The 15,515-nt window shown below is 36.7% G+C and overlaps 2 protein-coding genes and 2 long non-coding RNA genes across 4 annotated transcripts; 1 reads left to right on the top strand and 3 right to left on the bottom strand.

Moving 5' to 3' along the window:
* The first annotated feature begins 1,149 nt into the window (after positions 1-1,149).
* On the top strand, positions 1,150-13,066 carry LOC126608268 (geraniol 8-hydroxylase-like). The gene is made up of 3 exons (XM_050276130.1): positions 1,150-2,108; positions 3,386-3,642; positions 12,689-13,066. Exons 1-3 carry the CDS (start codon positions 1,212-1,214, stop codon positions 13,050-13,052), a joined length of 1,518 nt encoding a protein of 505 aa, XP_050132087.1. The 5' UTR covers positions 1,150-1,211; the 3' UTR covers positions 13,053-13,066.
* LOC126608275 (uncharacterized) lies at positions 7,453-8,420 on the bottom strand. Its single transcript, XR_007617811.1, has 3 exons — positions 8,217-8,420; positions 7,794-7,885; positions 7,453-7,648 (listed from the first exon to the last, which is right to left on the bottom strand). It is a non-coding gene; the product is annotated as an uncharacterized LOC126608275 (long non-coding RNA).
* On the bottom strand, positions 9,536-10,599 carry LOC126608276 (uncharacterized). Its single transcript, XR_007617812.1, has 2 exons — positions 10,563-10,599; positions 9,536-10,321 (listed from the first exon to the last, which is right to left on the bottom strand). It is a non-coding gene; the product is annotated as an uncharacterized LOC126608276 (long non-coding RNA).
* Positions 13,067-13,762: 696 nt separating the features above from the next.
* Positions 13,763-15,414, bottom strand: LOC126608270 (uncharacterized). Its single transcript, XM_050276131.1, has 2 exons — positions 15,312-15,414; positions 13,763-14,982 (listed from the first exon to the last, which is right to left on the bottom strand). The coding sequence occupies exons 1-2, from the start codon at positions 15,339-15,341 to the stop codon at positions 14,104-14,106; spliced, it is 909 nt and encodes a 302-aa protein (XP_050132088.1). The 5' UTR covers positions 15,342-15,414; the 3' UTR covers positions 13,763-14,103.
* Between the last annotated feature and the right edge of the window lie 101 nt (positions 15,415-15,515).

The raw sequence follows: 15,515 nt of genomic DNA, 5'->3' as shown, positions 1-15,515 counted from the left end.
TAAAATATCTTTGAATACAATAGTAGGGATGAAATTAGCAATTTTTAATGAATCATGCTTGTAGAGACATGGGTGTAGTTAAATTGGTTACATAAATTTAGAATAGAGATCTTGATATTTTGCAATCAAATGATCATTTTTTAGGTATTTCTCAAAGATTATCTCTACCAAAAATCAACAAAATCCGATAATTTGACCCTTAGATTAAATAATAGTCATATTAGTGTTTCTTTGAAAAACTGTATTCATCTCTTTTCTTCATTACAATTGAATGTCTTAATAAATTTTTATTTGTCTAATTCTATGCAAAGATGATCTTTGAAAAGGAAATATATATGTATGTATGTATGTATGTATATAACCATGCTTGTGTGCTTCAACATTGATATTTTGTAAAAAAAATTTGTATGTATGTGCTCAAACACCCTACTTGTATACACCCTTGTTGTATAGGACAAGGCGCGCCGTATGCACTGTAGCCCTAGGATTCCAACCGGAGTTTAAAGCCTAGTCCACAAAAGCGATTCCTACAGGTAAGTTGACTGGCAGCTCAACAACTCCTTTAATTTGTTGACTGAAGCCTTGCCTTCCCTTCTATTTCTAGTTTCTACTTAATGAGAGACTGGACATTCAGGTTTTCAACAAAAAAAACAGACAAAGTAAAAAGTTTGGTGATGGATGTTCACAGTAATTTAAATTATCTCTTTATAAAGAAAAACAAAAATTTCTCTCTTTGTCCACATTTATGACTTTTAAATGTTTTTAAAAGAATGAGGAGGTCACATTCTTATACCATGTAATTTGCTTGATGTGGCTATGAAAGAACAACGTTTTACCAGTTTGTAAATTATATGATATGTTATTAATAATAAAAAATAAACACATTAATTAATATTTAAGTAATAATTAAATCATTAATAATTACGTTATATATAATTTATTAAATATGATCTAAAGTGATGATCATCTTTACATTAACAGCATAATAATAGTTAACATGTTTGACTTCTTAAACTATATCTTGAAGGAAATATACCAAGCAGATTTTGCGTGGGACAATCACATGAGTGCATGTGTAACTAGCGTAAATCGGGGGGACACTGCTAGGTTTATATGCACACACATCTATATTTATTTATTTTATTTTATTGGTCAACAATCGTAACAAATTAAGATCAAGGGTTTGGAGAATAAAGAGAGAGTAAGATCAAATGGACTTTTTGAGTTGCATGGGATTGTCCCTCGTAATCATCTGGATCTCGGTTCATACTATCTATTATTCGTTTGCGGGAAGAAGATCAAGTCCCACTAGGCTTCCACCAGGACCAAACCCACTTCCCTTCATTGGCAATCTTTTGGAGCTTGGTAGCAAACCCCACATCGCTCTCACTAACCTCTCACAACGCCATGGCCCCATTTTGTCTTTACGACTTGGACATGTTACAACGGTTGTAGTTTCTTCATCAATCGTAGCTAAAGAAGTCCTCCGGACCCGTGATCAGTTCTTTTGCAACCGGACCATACCAGATGCCATCCAGGCCTGTGACCATGCTAAGTACGGCATGCCCTGGATACCGGTTTCAGCGGCATGGAGAAACCTTCGAAAAATATGCAACTCGCATTTGTTTGCCACCAAAGTTCTCGACGCCAACCAAGCCAACCGTCACCTAAAAGTTCAAGAGCTCGTATCCGAGGTCAACGAAAGCGTTTTAAAAGGTGAAGCCGTTGATGTTGGAAGTGCAGCTTTCAAAACTACGCTCAACTTGATGTCGCGTACCGTATTCTCTGTGGATTTGGCGGACACGAATAGTGAGACGGCTAGTGAGTATAAGGAGTTGGTGTGGGGTATTATGGAAGAGATTGGGAAGCCAAACTTGGCTGACTATTTTCCTGTACTTAAGAAGATCGATCCCATGGGAATACGGCGTCGTCTGGCCAAACACTTCCAGAAGATGATCGGCCTCTTTGACCGCATGATCACACAAAGGTTGGAGTCAAGAAAATCACGCGATTATGTCACAACTAAAGATATGTTGGATACACTTATAAACTTCAGTGAAGAGAAAAGCGAGGACATGGACATGGCTGAAACTGAGCATTTGTTTCTGGTTAGTTCCTACTATATATTTTTCTTGATTTGATGAATTAAAAAGTAACTAGGTTTTCTTCGATCATTTAATTTTTGTGTTAATTATGAGTAGTGTCGCCATATGTACCTTCTAAACTGGCCATCATGTACATCACTTGAGGTGTACATAAACAATTGACGCTTCACGAAGGCTATCAATTATTGCCTACAATTCTTGAGGGGGTGAAGAACTATACGCTTTGTTGGGGCCTTTCGTATTCAAGGATTATTGGGAGCACTAAAATTTAGTGAATGAATTATATCTTTCAATATTATAATATGACAACTTGGGAGCAGCCTCTCCATAAATGAGGGTAAGGCTAGCCGACATTCACCTTTCCCAGACCCTGCGTAAAGCGGAAGCCTTGTGCACTGGGTACGACATTTTTAATATTATAATATGACAAGTGGATCTTTTTATAGGATAACACCGTCCTTGAACCGGAAACTTTATTTTTTTTCACAATTGTGCCCTCATTGACTTTGGCTTATCCGGATTTGTAAAGGTCCATGTCAAAGATAATCTAATAAAAATGGGGAAGGTGGAGGGGATTATTTTTGCTCATTACTATTTAGTGTAGTAGTGTATGCTCACCATTTTATTTATTACCGTTAGATGAGTTTAAATTTCGAGATTCGTGTAATGGATATAAACAAATATCAAAATTCAAACTCATCTAACGGTGATAAATAGGGTAGTGAACATACACCACACTAAATGATGGTAAACAAAAATACACTCAAAGGTGGAGGGTGGGTGTTTAAGGGCCCCAATAAATCATATGGTCACATGAGTTAGTATAAGTAGTTTTTTTCATTCATTATATTAGCTTCATTTATTTTTTTATGGAATATAATAATGATTAAAATTGCCTTCATGTCCCGTTTGTTTCAAGATTAGATCTTTATGACTACACCTACGGTAACCTTGTGGGAATGAAGTCTTGACAAAATGTAGTCCTTTTGCTATGTAGCGTCTTATCAAATTTTTAAAATTTTCCTTTCTTTTAGTGAATAGAATAAGAATAATACTTTTTATGTAATGATATATTTATACTATGAGAAATGAGGAATAAATTAGTAATGAATTCGCTATTTCTAAAATTTAAACTTAAGATCTCTCATTTACAAATGAAGAGAATGTTACTACTAATTAATGGTGAATAAAATAATAGTTTATAATCAGTTTTTCTCCTATTCTCGTCATTTTGATATATTAAAATTTCAGACTAATTAGCCATTTGGTCTTTTAAATAGGATCTGTTTAGTGCAGCCACAGATACAACTTCAGGCACATTGGAATGGGCAGTGGCTGAGCTACTCCGCAATCCGGAAAAACTATCACAAGCACAAGCAGAGCTGAAGCAAATCATCGGCAAAGGAAAGCCAGTTGAGGAGTCACACATTGCTCGACTCCCTTACTTACAAGCCATAATCAAAGAAACCTTCAGATTGCACCCAGTCGTTCCATTTTTACTTCCCCGAAAAGCCGAAATAGATGTTGAAATCTGCGGGTATATTGTACCAAAAGGTGCACAAGTATTGGTCAATGCATGGGCCATAGGGAGAGACCCCAACATTTGGGACGATCCAAACTCGTTTATGCCGGAGAGGTTTTTGGATTCGGAAATTGATGTTTTAGGAGGAAACTTTGAGCTTATTCCGTTTGGTGGTGGGAGGAGAATATGTCCTGGATTGCCATTGGCAATGAGAATGTTGAAATGTTGGGCTCGCTTATTAACTCGTTTGACGATTGGAAACTTGAAGATGGAGTTGTACCAGAGACCTTGAACATGGAAGAGAAGTTTGGCATTACCTTAGCAAAAGCTCAGCCTCTCATAGCTGTGCCCATGCTATACAAAAACCTAGCATGATTTCTACTTTTCTATAATATTGTTTTAGAAACATAAATTAATATAAGATGAAGTGCCGATTTAATTTCTGAATTATTACTTTAGTTTCATACATTTACTTATAATTTTATTTTAACTTCATACATGCATTAAAATTTTCGTTAAGTAAACTGTTAAGTGATAACGTGGTACATATGAGATTCACATTTGTGTTGTGGCCGTCAAATTTGTGCCACGTGACAAAATAATTAATTTTTTATGCATTCAAAATATAATAAGTTACCTATTTTTAAAATATTAAAAAAAAATTAAAAAAAATCTGAAACCTATCTTCCACGACCCACCTTCTCCCTCTCCTCCACCCTCTTCACCTCCCCTCCCATCCAAAAAACACACACGCAACCGACCCCTTCCCCTTCCCCGCAACCCAAACCCCACCCCCCCAACCCTGCATCTTCTCGAGCAACCTCGCCACCTTTCTTTCTCCAAACTCGTTTTCCTCCTCCTCTTCATCCATTAACAACTTCAAAAGCTCCAAATTGATGAAATTGTGTTCATTGTATGAATTCCTTTGATTTGCAAATTTAAAAAATTGAAAAGATTTTGAAAATTTCATTTCAACTCCTTTAAAATTGACGAAATAGGATCTGGACTTGAAGCCCCATTTCACTACTAAAATAGAAAATAAATGAGGATTTGGCTTGAGACAAGCGCTAGATGGTGGTAGTGGATGCAGGTGCAGTACAAATATGGTAAGGGTACCGGCTTTTTGGTCACATATGCTCGAGGCAAGCAGGTCGGGCTTGTGGATGCAAGGGTCTGGGCGCGGTGGTTCAAACAAATTGCAGCAGAGGTCATCGCGATAATCAAATGGCAGGTCTTTGTGGTTCATCGGGTCTAATATCGTGGCGGTGGTTCAGAACAGATTCGTGGTTCAGAATCGATCAGGTGCGGCGGTGGTTTGGGCTTCAATCAGATATATGGTCTGGGTTTCAGTAGCGGGTCGAGATCTGGTTGCAGGTCCTTGCGTGAAGGGATGAAGGCATGTGCGAACGATCCTTGAAATTTTCCCATGGCTGATCGTAGATGGGGCTATGCCGATAGAGAGATGGAAGCTGTGCGCGTTTCTCTTTACGACTAGGGTTTCGTAGGTGGGTCGGTGCTGGTGCTGGTGCTGGTGCTGGAAGAGGGTGATTGACCTCGCAAGAGAGTGATTGCCCAGATCTCCTTTTCAATTTTTGTTTTGTTTTTAATTATAATATAAATTTATTTTTTATTAAATAATCCATTTTTTATTATTTTTTATTCACTTGATGCAAAGTTGACAACCATGACAGCATAAATATGAACCTTATATTTGTCACGTCATCGTTTAACGATTAACTTAATAGATTTTTTAATGAATGTATAAAACTGAAAAGAAAATATAACTAAATGTATGAAATTAAAATGTTTTAAAGATGTACGAGGTTGTAATTGATTTCATACTTGATGGGATAAAATGTAATTTACTAATTATTTTTTCAGCAAAATAAGTCTTTAAATTCATTAAAAATTACTAATTTCATCCATACTTTTATATTCAAAGCTATTTATCCAATTTTTCAACAACTTAAGTCAATTAACACACTTTGTGGTGTAATACCATCATATTCTCGCTATAAGCCTTTAACATTTCATGCCTAATTTACCCTTCAAAGTTAACTCCATATACAATATTTCTTTTTGAAAAATTACCAATCTAGCCTCTAATATGTATCACATGCGAGTAACGTGACTTAAATTGACGGAAAATTAAATATTGTAGCTTTGAATTTAATATTAGGAATGTAATTGGCAGATTCTTATAAATTAATGACTGATTTTTTTTAAATAATAGTCTAGTGATCTAAATTTCACTCAAGTAGTAATTCAAGAACTAAATTAGCAATTCACACATTAATATATAGTCTTCACCCGGTTGGAGGAGATCTGTAAATCAAATCTCACCTAAACGAGTATTTGATTTGTTGTCCGTATGGGAGTGGGCCTATAGGAGAACCAGACGTAGTTATGGCTTCTACAAAAAATGACTGTTGTGAACTCTAATAAATTAAAGAGTGCGTTTGTTGCACTGGACTAGTTTCAAAAATTAAGGTGGACTAGCTTAGACTATATTAAATTGGACTAACTCAATAAAGTGTTTGGTGTATTTTCGGACTAAAAAACTGGACAATAACAAATTCTATTATTGTTTTTTTTTTAATTCACATTTAATTAATATTTTATATTATTTAATCCATATTTTGTAATATTTTATTACTACCACTGTCTTTTTTTTTTTCATTCTAGAAACCATCCATCTCCATTCCTATTTCTTTTCCTCTAATCTTCATTTTTCTTCCTAATTTTGCTCCGTCCCTCTTCCTCAGGTTCTTTGTAATTTTTCTTCATCTCTCTCCATCTTTTTTCTTCGACCCTCTTCCTTTTCATCCCCATCCTTTTGTTCCTATTTCTCTCCGTTCATCTCTCTATTTTCTTCCTAATTTGTCTAGGACCCAATTGGCAAATCAAAGTCTGGGTCATCTGGGTATTCATGGGTTTGCTTCTTAAGCGTCAATGGAGAAGGTTTGCGATCAGCGAGTCTAGACTAGGCGTGGTGTGATTAGAGCGACTGTTGTGCGTTTCAAACGCACATCGATTTTTTATTATTTTTTTTATTTTGCTTTTTTGTTTATAATTTTTTTTTTGGATCTAGTTTTGAAAATGAAAATATTGCAGAATTTTTTGCCTCTTTGTTTCGAATTTTGCGGGATCTGGGTTTGAAAATGGTAGATGAGAGGGGCGAAGCAGAGCAGAGTTTGTGTATGGAACCTGGGTTTCGAATCTTGCGAGGAACAAGTTGATGGCAGGGCAAAGCGAGGAGGGACGAAGCAGGGAGGAGTTGGGCTTTGCAGTCCGACCAATTTCAGGGGGTCTTGCTAAGACCTTTAGGGTGCGTTTGTTGCACCGGACTGTCTTAGACTGGACTAGCTTCAGGGACTAAGCTGGACTGGCTTAGACTAGACTAAGCTGGATTAGCTTAGTGAAGCGTTTGGTGCAGTGTCGGACTAAGAAGCTGGACTAACAATAAATTATTATTATTATTATTATATTTTAATTTATTTTTTAAAAATATCAAAATGAATATATGGAAAAATAAATTTTGTCTCAGTTCCTTACCGTCAATGAATTTTGCACCGTCCTTTCGGTTGTAGGATAAAATGTAGTTTCCTTCGGATTACAGGTTACGCCTTTTGAATGCTAAGAAATCCGGTGTTTCTTTCCAAAAAAAAAAAAAAAAAAAAAGAAATCTGGTGTTTTGTTGTACATTATTGTAATCTACGCGAATACACATTCCGCTTCGCTCACAAACTGCAGGTATAAATTCATTGTTTCTGCGAGCTGCTTCTCCAAAATCTTATGAAGGTAAAAGAAAATTTTGCACATAGAGCACTCATTTATAACATTAATGGAAATCGAAAACAAAATTCCTCCTGTGCAGTAGCATCAAGGATAACACGTCATGTTTACAAAAAGTATGCCTAGGAAACAATCAGCACATAGCCGTTTGTGCAGTTCCACAACATCAATCGTCATCGTAACTATCTCCAGCCACCCTTACAGTGTCATCTTCCACAACGGTGTCCTGTATGCAAATTACAGCAATGTGTCACCAGAATACATAATAGCAACTAGAAGTGCATTGTGTATGCGCGCACGTGTTTAAGTGAGAGCACGCGAGTGTCCTTGACAAGTGAAACACTTAACAAGATGTGATTAAAGATCCTTACCGGCATCTTATCCCAGTTTTTCAATTTGGGATTTGTGAGAATGTAATTATCTCTTAAGAGAGCCCAGGCTGGCCCTTCACCATCCACTGCACCTTTAGACGTATGAGCCTGCATATTAAATCATCCTCACATATAAAACTCACAAAAAACATAATTAAGAAGATATACGTTGGCAATTTGGCACTACCAACAATATTATAGAACCAGGTGGTAGGAAGATAACTATCTTTCAGAAAAGACCTTCTACATCAGATATCGATCCTCCAAACAAATTTTGGAGCAATGGTAATATATGATTGTTCAAATCTTTGAAAATAAGAAACAAGAATGTCTACAACCATTCCTTCCACCAGTAAGGAACATCAAGATGGTAAAAATGATGTGGGAGAATGCAAGGAACTAATAAAGGAAAAAGTAAGTAACCTTCGAAGATGTTTTGCCCAACTCTGAAAAGAATGCTTCTTTCCTCCGTTTTTTTATCACTGGAAACATTTAGACAATGATATAGGGAGATTAAACACACAATCAGAACAGAGGTTTCCACATTTATGCAAAGATACCAAGTTCATAAGCCATTGACTTCACTATCTAACATGTTCCATATCCATGATTCAAGCAAATGACCTGAAAAGATGTTTGGTTTTACTTTCATAAATTCACACATTGACCTGCAAAACACTAGTGTTCTAATGTGAAGAACAACCCAAATAGGCAGAGCACTGAAGCATACAGGCAACGCTGCATACATTACACACATAGTATGCAACTGGTGCCTCAAAACAAAAGAGTTTAATTACGGAATCTGAACTAATATTAACCATTAATCCATCAATTGATAAACTCTAACACGTAAACCTTAACTAAATCGCATTATACCACCAATTGAACACACAACTTGCGTACATCAACACACACACAGATTATACACACACCCAAAATCAACATACATCAATACACACACACCCCACAATTGATGAGGTCGAAATCCCCACCCAAGGTTCTTCACCAACCGGCATTTCTTTCAAACTTCACAGTCAAATCAACACAAAGAAATAAAGGAGAGAAATAAAAAAGATGGGAAAAGATGTAGGCTCTAATCATTATTTACCATCGTCACAGGGAGAAGAAGGTAGAAAGGGGAAAAAGAGGTTCTGTGTCCCACTTTATTTGGAGAACCAACATGATGACCTGCGGTGGGTCGACCTTTACAGCACACACACATAACTTGCATACATCAACACACACACACACAACTTGCATACATCAACACACACAAAGATTACACACGCACACACAGATTATACACGCACCCAAAATCAGCATACATCGACACACACACACACCCAAAATCAGCATACCCATATGGAAGGACACACCCACACACACAGAGTACATACATACAGACACATACAATCATAGACTACATACATAAAAATTATTAGATGAAATTCAACAATGGCAGAACAAATATTAGATGAAATTCATATATATCTCAAATCCACTCCAGTAAAAGCTCTGAGAACTAGAAGATGAAATTTACATCAAATTCACTTTATGACAAATATTAGAAATCAGGAGGTGTCAATCATATGAAGAAACAATAGTGACACAATCTCAATTTAAGTCATAGACTCATAAGAGACACAATCTCAGTTTAAGTTGATGCAAAGAAATGCTATGTTCATTTATAATTGGAGATGGGGATGCAAGTTTAAGTCATAGACTCATAGAGACACAATCTCAGTTCAAATTCAGAGTTAAGCAACTGCAGAAAAACCACGATGGAAAAGTAAACATTTTGTATGATTTCCATAAGTTATAACTAAGTAAATAGGCAATGTCAACTCATAAACTAACAAATAAGATTATCATTTCAACACCAGATTAAAATACACAACAATCAAAATTCTCCAGATGACTCAATATTGATAGCCATACTTGCCCGGATCTATTGAATCCCACCGCAAAGCCTGTCATTCGCCTGGAGCATGTTATCCCGAATCATTCTGCTGCTTTCTTACTTCTCTTGGCCTTCTTTAGGTTTGCTTCTGTGCTCTTCAACTTTTCATCTTCACTCTTCCTCTTCTCCTTCTTTCCAACAGACTCTTTACTCTTTCTCTTCTCTTTCTTTCCAATAGACTCTTCTCCTCGAGCCGACGAATCATCTGCTTTCTTCCTTGTACCATCTTTTTTCTTCTCTTTCAAGGACAACCCATCTTTCTTATGATTGACAGTGGCACCATCTTCTTCTCCTGCCTTCGACGACCTTTTCAACTTCTTCTCACCAACAACCTTTTCCCCATTTAACTCAGCATCATCTTTCGCCTTAGCTGATTTCTTCAACCTTTTCTCACCCTTCAACTCACCAGCAACTTTTTCTTTCTTCCTCTTCTTCTTCCTCAATTCGCCACTGCCCGGTTCATCATTCTCGCTTTGCTTACCTTCCCCAATGTCCACATCACCAACAATAACGAAATCATCATCATCAAGCACCTCGCTGACATCCCCCCAAATTTGAAGGAAATTCACTGAAATTGAACACGAAAACACGGAATGGAAGATATCACGAAAACCCAACTACAATTAGAGTTGTAAATTTCAAATCAAGCAAAATCAAAATTACACAAATTAAGATGGCAATCCAATCCACTAACCCAGCAACTAAACATTTAAGAAATCAAACATCACAGAGAAATCAAAACAAAATTAAACCATTCAAATTCAGATCAACGAAAAACACAAAAAAAAAAGTGAAGAAATTGAGTTGACCTCTGAAATTCCCATTTGAATCCTCATCAGCTCACCTACCGTCATAGCCCCTTTAGGCTTCCCAGACCCGGCTGACCCACTCTTCTTGGAGCTGGAGCCTGGTGATTTGAACCCCTACCTTCTTCATCTTGTGGGCAGCCGTGGAAACAGACGAGCGAAGTCTTAGCAATCCTGATGTTTTCGGGGGCCCTCGCTAAGACCACCTATTCCGGGTGTTAGTCGAGGCGAGTCCACCCTAGTCCCATTAAACGTAGTCCCCGTGTAAAACAAACATGGGATTACACTAGAGATTAATCCAGTCCAATCCAAGGAGACTTAGTGATGCCAAACAAACGGGCCCTTAGTGAAGTGCTTAGTCTCGTTTAGTCAGAGTGAATCTCATTAAAACTTGTCTCAGTTTGTATCAATCGCGGGACCAAACTGCCACTTAGTCCAGTAGTGACTGCAAACAAAGGCACCCTGAGTGTCTTAGAGATAAGTGTTTGAAAGATCAGAGCAAAGCATTTCAATTACATATATATATATATATGCATGAGAATTTAAAAAAAAAAATTGGTGGGACTCTTTTTTCCTTTTTACTAATGATATAATCCAGACTAAACAAACAAAATGAAGAGTCAAGTAATATGTTTTAAAAAATATTGCTTGACATAAGCCAGAGTTTTTTCATTTCGGGCATATTAATGCTATGAAATTATGCAGCAGTTGATTACTTAATTGATTATAAATAATTTATGTAAAGAAAGATGATCTCTCTAGCTGAAGTCTTTTGTTTTTCCATTCCAAAGAGGATCTCAATTTATACCCTCTATTATTCACTAGGTCTAATGGTTGCATGGACATCTTGAGTCACAACTAAAGATATGTTGGATACACTTATAAACTTCAATGAAGAGAAAAGCGAGGACATGGACATGGCTGAAACTGAGCATTTGTTTCTGGTTGGTTCCTACTATTTATTGTTCTTGATTTGATGAATTAAAAAGTAGCTAGGTTTTCTTCGATCATTATTTTTTTTTGTTGCTGGTCTTTTACTTGTTTGTTAATTATGAGTTGTGTCGCTATATGTACCTTCTAAACTGGCCATCATGTGCATCACTTGAGGTGTACATAAACAATTGACACTTCACGAGGGCTCTCTGTTATTGCCTATTATTCTTGAGAGGGTGAAGGACTTTATAAAACGCTTTGTTGGGAACCTTTCGTATTTAAAAGGAAGGATAATTGAGAGCACTAAAATTTAATGAATGAATTATATCTTTCAATATTATAATAGTTATATAACAAGTGAAGTTTTTCTAGGATAACCCTATCCTTGAGCTCGGGATTTTAATTTTTTCGCAATTGTTTAAATTTTTAACAATTGTGCCCTCGTTGACTTTGGCTTTAGCCAGATTTGTAATGATTCATGTCAAAGATAATCTAATAAAAGGGGGGCAGGTGGAGGGTGGGTGTTTAAGGGCCCCAATAATCATATGGTCACTTGAGTTAGTATAAGTAGTTTTTTTTCATTCATCATATTAGCTTCGTTTAATTTTTTGTTGGAGTATAATAATGATTAAAATTGCTTTCATGTCCCTTTGTAGCGTCTTATCAAAATTTTTAAAAACTCCTTTCTTTTAGTCAGTGGAATAAGAAAATATTTTTATGCAATCATATATTTATACTATGCAAAAGAAGGAATAAATTGGTAACAAATTCGCTATTTTTGAGATTTAAACTTAAGACATTTCACTTACAAGTGAAGAAGAACGTCACTACTAATTAGTGGTGAATAAGAATAATAGTTTGTAATCAACTTTTCTTCTACTCTTGTCATTTTGATATATTAAAATTTCAGACTAATTAGTCATTTGGTCTTTTAAATAGGATATGTTTAGTGCAGCCACAAATACAACTTCAGGCACATTGGAATGGGCAATGGCTGAGCTACTCCGCAATCCGGAAAAACTATCACAAGCACAAGCAGAGCTGAAGCAAATCATCGGCAAAGGAAAGCCAGTTGAGGAATCACACATTGCTTGACTCCCTTACTTACAAGCTGTAATCAAAGAAACCTTCAGATTGCACCCAGTGGTTCCATTTCTACTTCCTCGAAAAGCTGAAATCGATGTTGAAATCTGCAGGTACATTGTACCAAAGGATGCACAAGTATTGGTCAATGCATGGGCCATAGGGAGAGACCCCAACATTTGGGACGATCCAAACTCGTTTATGCCGGACAGGTTTTTGGATTCGGAAATTGATGTTTTAGGGAAAAATTTTGAGCTTATGCCGTTTGGTGGTGGGAGGATAATATGTCCTGGATTGCCATTGGCAATGAGAATGTTGAATTTGATGTTGGGCTCGCTTATTAAGTCGTTTGATGATTGGAAGCTTGAAAATGGAATTGTTCCAGAGACCTTGAATATGGAAGAGAAGTTTGGCATCACCTTAGAGAAAGCTCACCCTCTCATAGCTGGGCCCATGCTATATAAAAACCTAGCATGATTTTTACGTTATAAAATTTTGCATGTATGGGAGTGCGCCTATAGAACCGTACGTAGTTATGGTTTCTACACAAATGGCTATGTTGTGAACTTTAATCAATTGAAGACCCTGAGTGTCTTAGTGATAGTGTTTGAAAGATCTCAAAGCAAGCATTTTAATTACAAAAAAAAAAAAATGCATGAGAAATTAAAAAAAAATGTTGGACTCTTTTTCCCTTTTTACTAATGATATAATCCAGACTAAATAAACGAAAAAGAGGAGTCTAGCAATATTTTTTAAAGAATGTTGCTTGACATAAGCCAGGGTTTTTTTCATTTCGGGCATATTAATGCTGTGAAATTATGCAGCGTTTGATCACTTGATTATGAATAATTTATGTAAAAGAAAGATCATCTCTCAAGCTGACGTCTTTTTTTACATTCCAAGGAGTGACAAGCAACATGCATGATCTTTTAAACAGTCACTTCCAAAAGCATTGCTCCAAGTACCTCAACAGCACGCTTAAGCCACTCCTCGCAGTTAGAGAGCCGATTAGAGCCGTTTTCATTCGCAAAAATAAAACTCCAACCTTGCTCGTTGTTGATATGTAACCCCTGTTTGTCGCGTCTGACAAAATTGATATCGTTTGAGAGTGAAGAAACGATAAGTACTAATGAGAATGATGCAAGAGAAAGTTTTGCTTCGCAAATTTTGAGAGCACACTCGGTGGATTTTGTAAATTCCACAAACCACAAACAATATAACATTTTATTTACAGCCATTGCATTTCTTGATGATGCCAAAACTGAAGTACAGAACCAACTGATGCTCGGTTCTCTATCATAACACAAAGAATCCTACTCGCTCCCAAGGTTTATGGAATTGGACAGCCAAGTAACACTGTCATTTTTGTATCTACATATATTGACCAAGTTCTAAAACTTCAAAAATTACCTTAATGTTTCATATTAACAAAACTAGCTAAATATATAACCTTATCTCAAGAATAGCCTTCTTTTTGCACAATTTTTTGTTATTCGTGAAAAGAGTGGTTAAAACCGTGCTACTTTTGTCAAAAAATGAATGAAACCGAACGTGGCGCGTATTTTCCCTTATTTTTTCCGGGCGATGTCATAAGCCACGCTGATTCAAACAATTCAAGGAGGTCATCATCTTTAGAGTTGGTTTCACTATCATCATCAGCAACACTACTCTCCACTTCTTCCTTGTTATTAACCTTGTTCTCTTCTTTTTTTCCAATCCCTCCATTATTTGTTCCCTTCTGCAGAAGCACTTCCTTGTAAGTAACACCTCTACGAGGAGAAGAATAGGTATTACCCTTATTAATCTGATCACCACTTGCTGCAGCATTATTCTTATTACCATGTGGGGTAGACCAGTCAGCTTCATGAACCGAACACGGTCCACGGTTGCGATCAATATTGCTGCTTGTTTCAACCTTAATCTCCTTCTCCCTTGTACCGTTTGACATTCTCCAATAGTTCAATGTAGCCGCAACAAAATTCAGCAGCGAAATGGCACGCACCAACGTCCAATCCAAAAACGAAACGTGATGGAAATGTGCCGGGATTTTGCCTACGGCATTGTCAAATTTTCCAGGAAGGGATTCGGTGACTTGGACAAGGTCGTCAATCTTGTCGAACACAAAGTGTGAAGGAGGGTAAAATCTCTCGATCATGTCTTCAAGGGCTAAAATTCGACCATCGATGAATGAGAGGATTGCCAGTGTGAGCCATTGGTATTGCAAGGCATAAGCCAAGGTTCCGGCCAACGTGACTAGTCTGGCTGCAATTTTTATTATGAACCCTAGTGGTCCATTGAGACCTTGGGCTATGGTGAAGCCTCTATGAGCTACCAGTAAAATTGAAACCGCACAAGTGTGCAACGGGCGTTTTCTGGGACTGATCATGTTGATTTGGGTTGTTGATTCCTGGGAAATTCCAAATTTAATCAGACATGCACATTAAATATGGTACTTCATATAACAATGTGAAAGCAAATGTGACTTATATGAAAATAATAGTTCAGCTCTGGAACAGACTATCTACATGTTATTGATAATGTGTCAATATCATTTATCGCCATAAAACAACCGCCATGTAACCAGTATATTTTCAACGTTGTTGATACAATAACAATGCATGTTCCTTTTTTAATAAAGAACATATATTTTCCGAAGAGAATGTAAATGAAAATGAACATAAAATTAGATTCCTACTTAAATCATGGAGTTTTGAGATTGGAAAGAGATGTTGTTACCTGGGACGCCAAGGATGCCCGGGAATCCATATCATGAAAATTGGTTAAGGATTTTGGCCTTTTATTTATTCCAAAGTGAAGTCTTCTACCCTATATTTGAAAGCAACTGTAAATAGTAAAAAAAAAAAAAACCAAAATCAATTGTTTGGAAGGGCGAAGTTTCATTTTTGGCGCCCAGCCAGTTGGATACGAGCGGGTCCTATT

This window comes from Malus sylvestris, chromosome 16 (assembly GCF_916048215.2).
Source record: "Malus sylvestris chromosome 16, drMalSylv7.2, whole genome shotgun sequence".
NCBI classification, from domain to species: Eukaryota; Viridiplantae; Streptophyta; class Magnoliopsida; order Rosales; family Rosaceae; genus Malus; species Malus sylvestris.
The sequence above is the reverse complement of the archived record's forward strand: the minus strand, read 5'-3'. Positions and strand labels throughout refer to the sequence as shown.

What these genes read in the sequence shown, in the direction of transcription:
- LOC126608268 (XM_050276130.1), top strand. Translation starts at nt 1,212, where the DNA reads ATGGACTTTTTGAGTTGCATGGGATTGTCCCTCGTAATCATCTGGATC. An exon ending in AAACTGAGCATTTGTTTCTG is followed by an intron (nt 2,109 to 3,385) that starts GTTAGTTCCTAC and finishes TCTTTTAAATAG; the next exon opens with GATCTGTTTAGTGCAGCCAC. An exon ending in ATAGATGTTGAAATCTGCGG is followed by an intron (nt 3,643 to 12,688) that starts GTATATTGTACC and finishes TGAAATCTGCAG; the next exon opens with GTACATTGTACCAAAGGATG.
- LOC126608270 (XM_050276131.1), bottom strand. Translation starts at nt 15,341, where the DNA reads ATGGATTCCCGGGCATCCTTGGCGTCCCAG. An exon ending in GGGCATCCTTGGCGTCCCAG is followed by an intron (nt 14,983 to 15,311) that starts GTAACAACATCT and finishes GGAATTTCCCAG; the next exon opens with GAATCAACAACCCAAATCAA.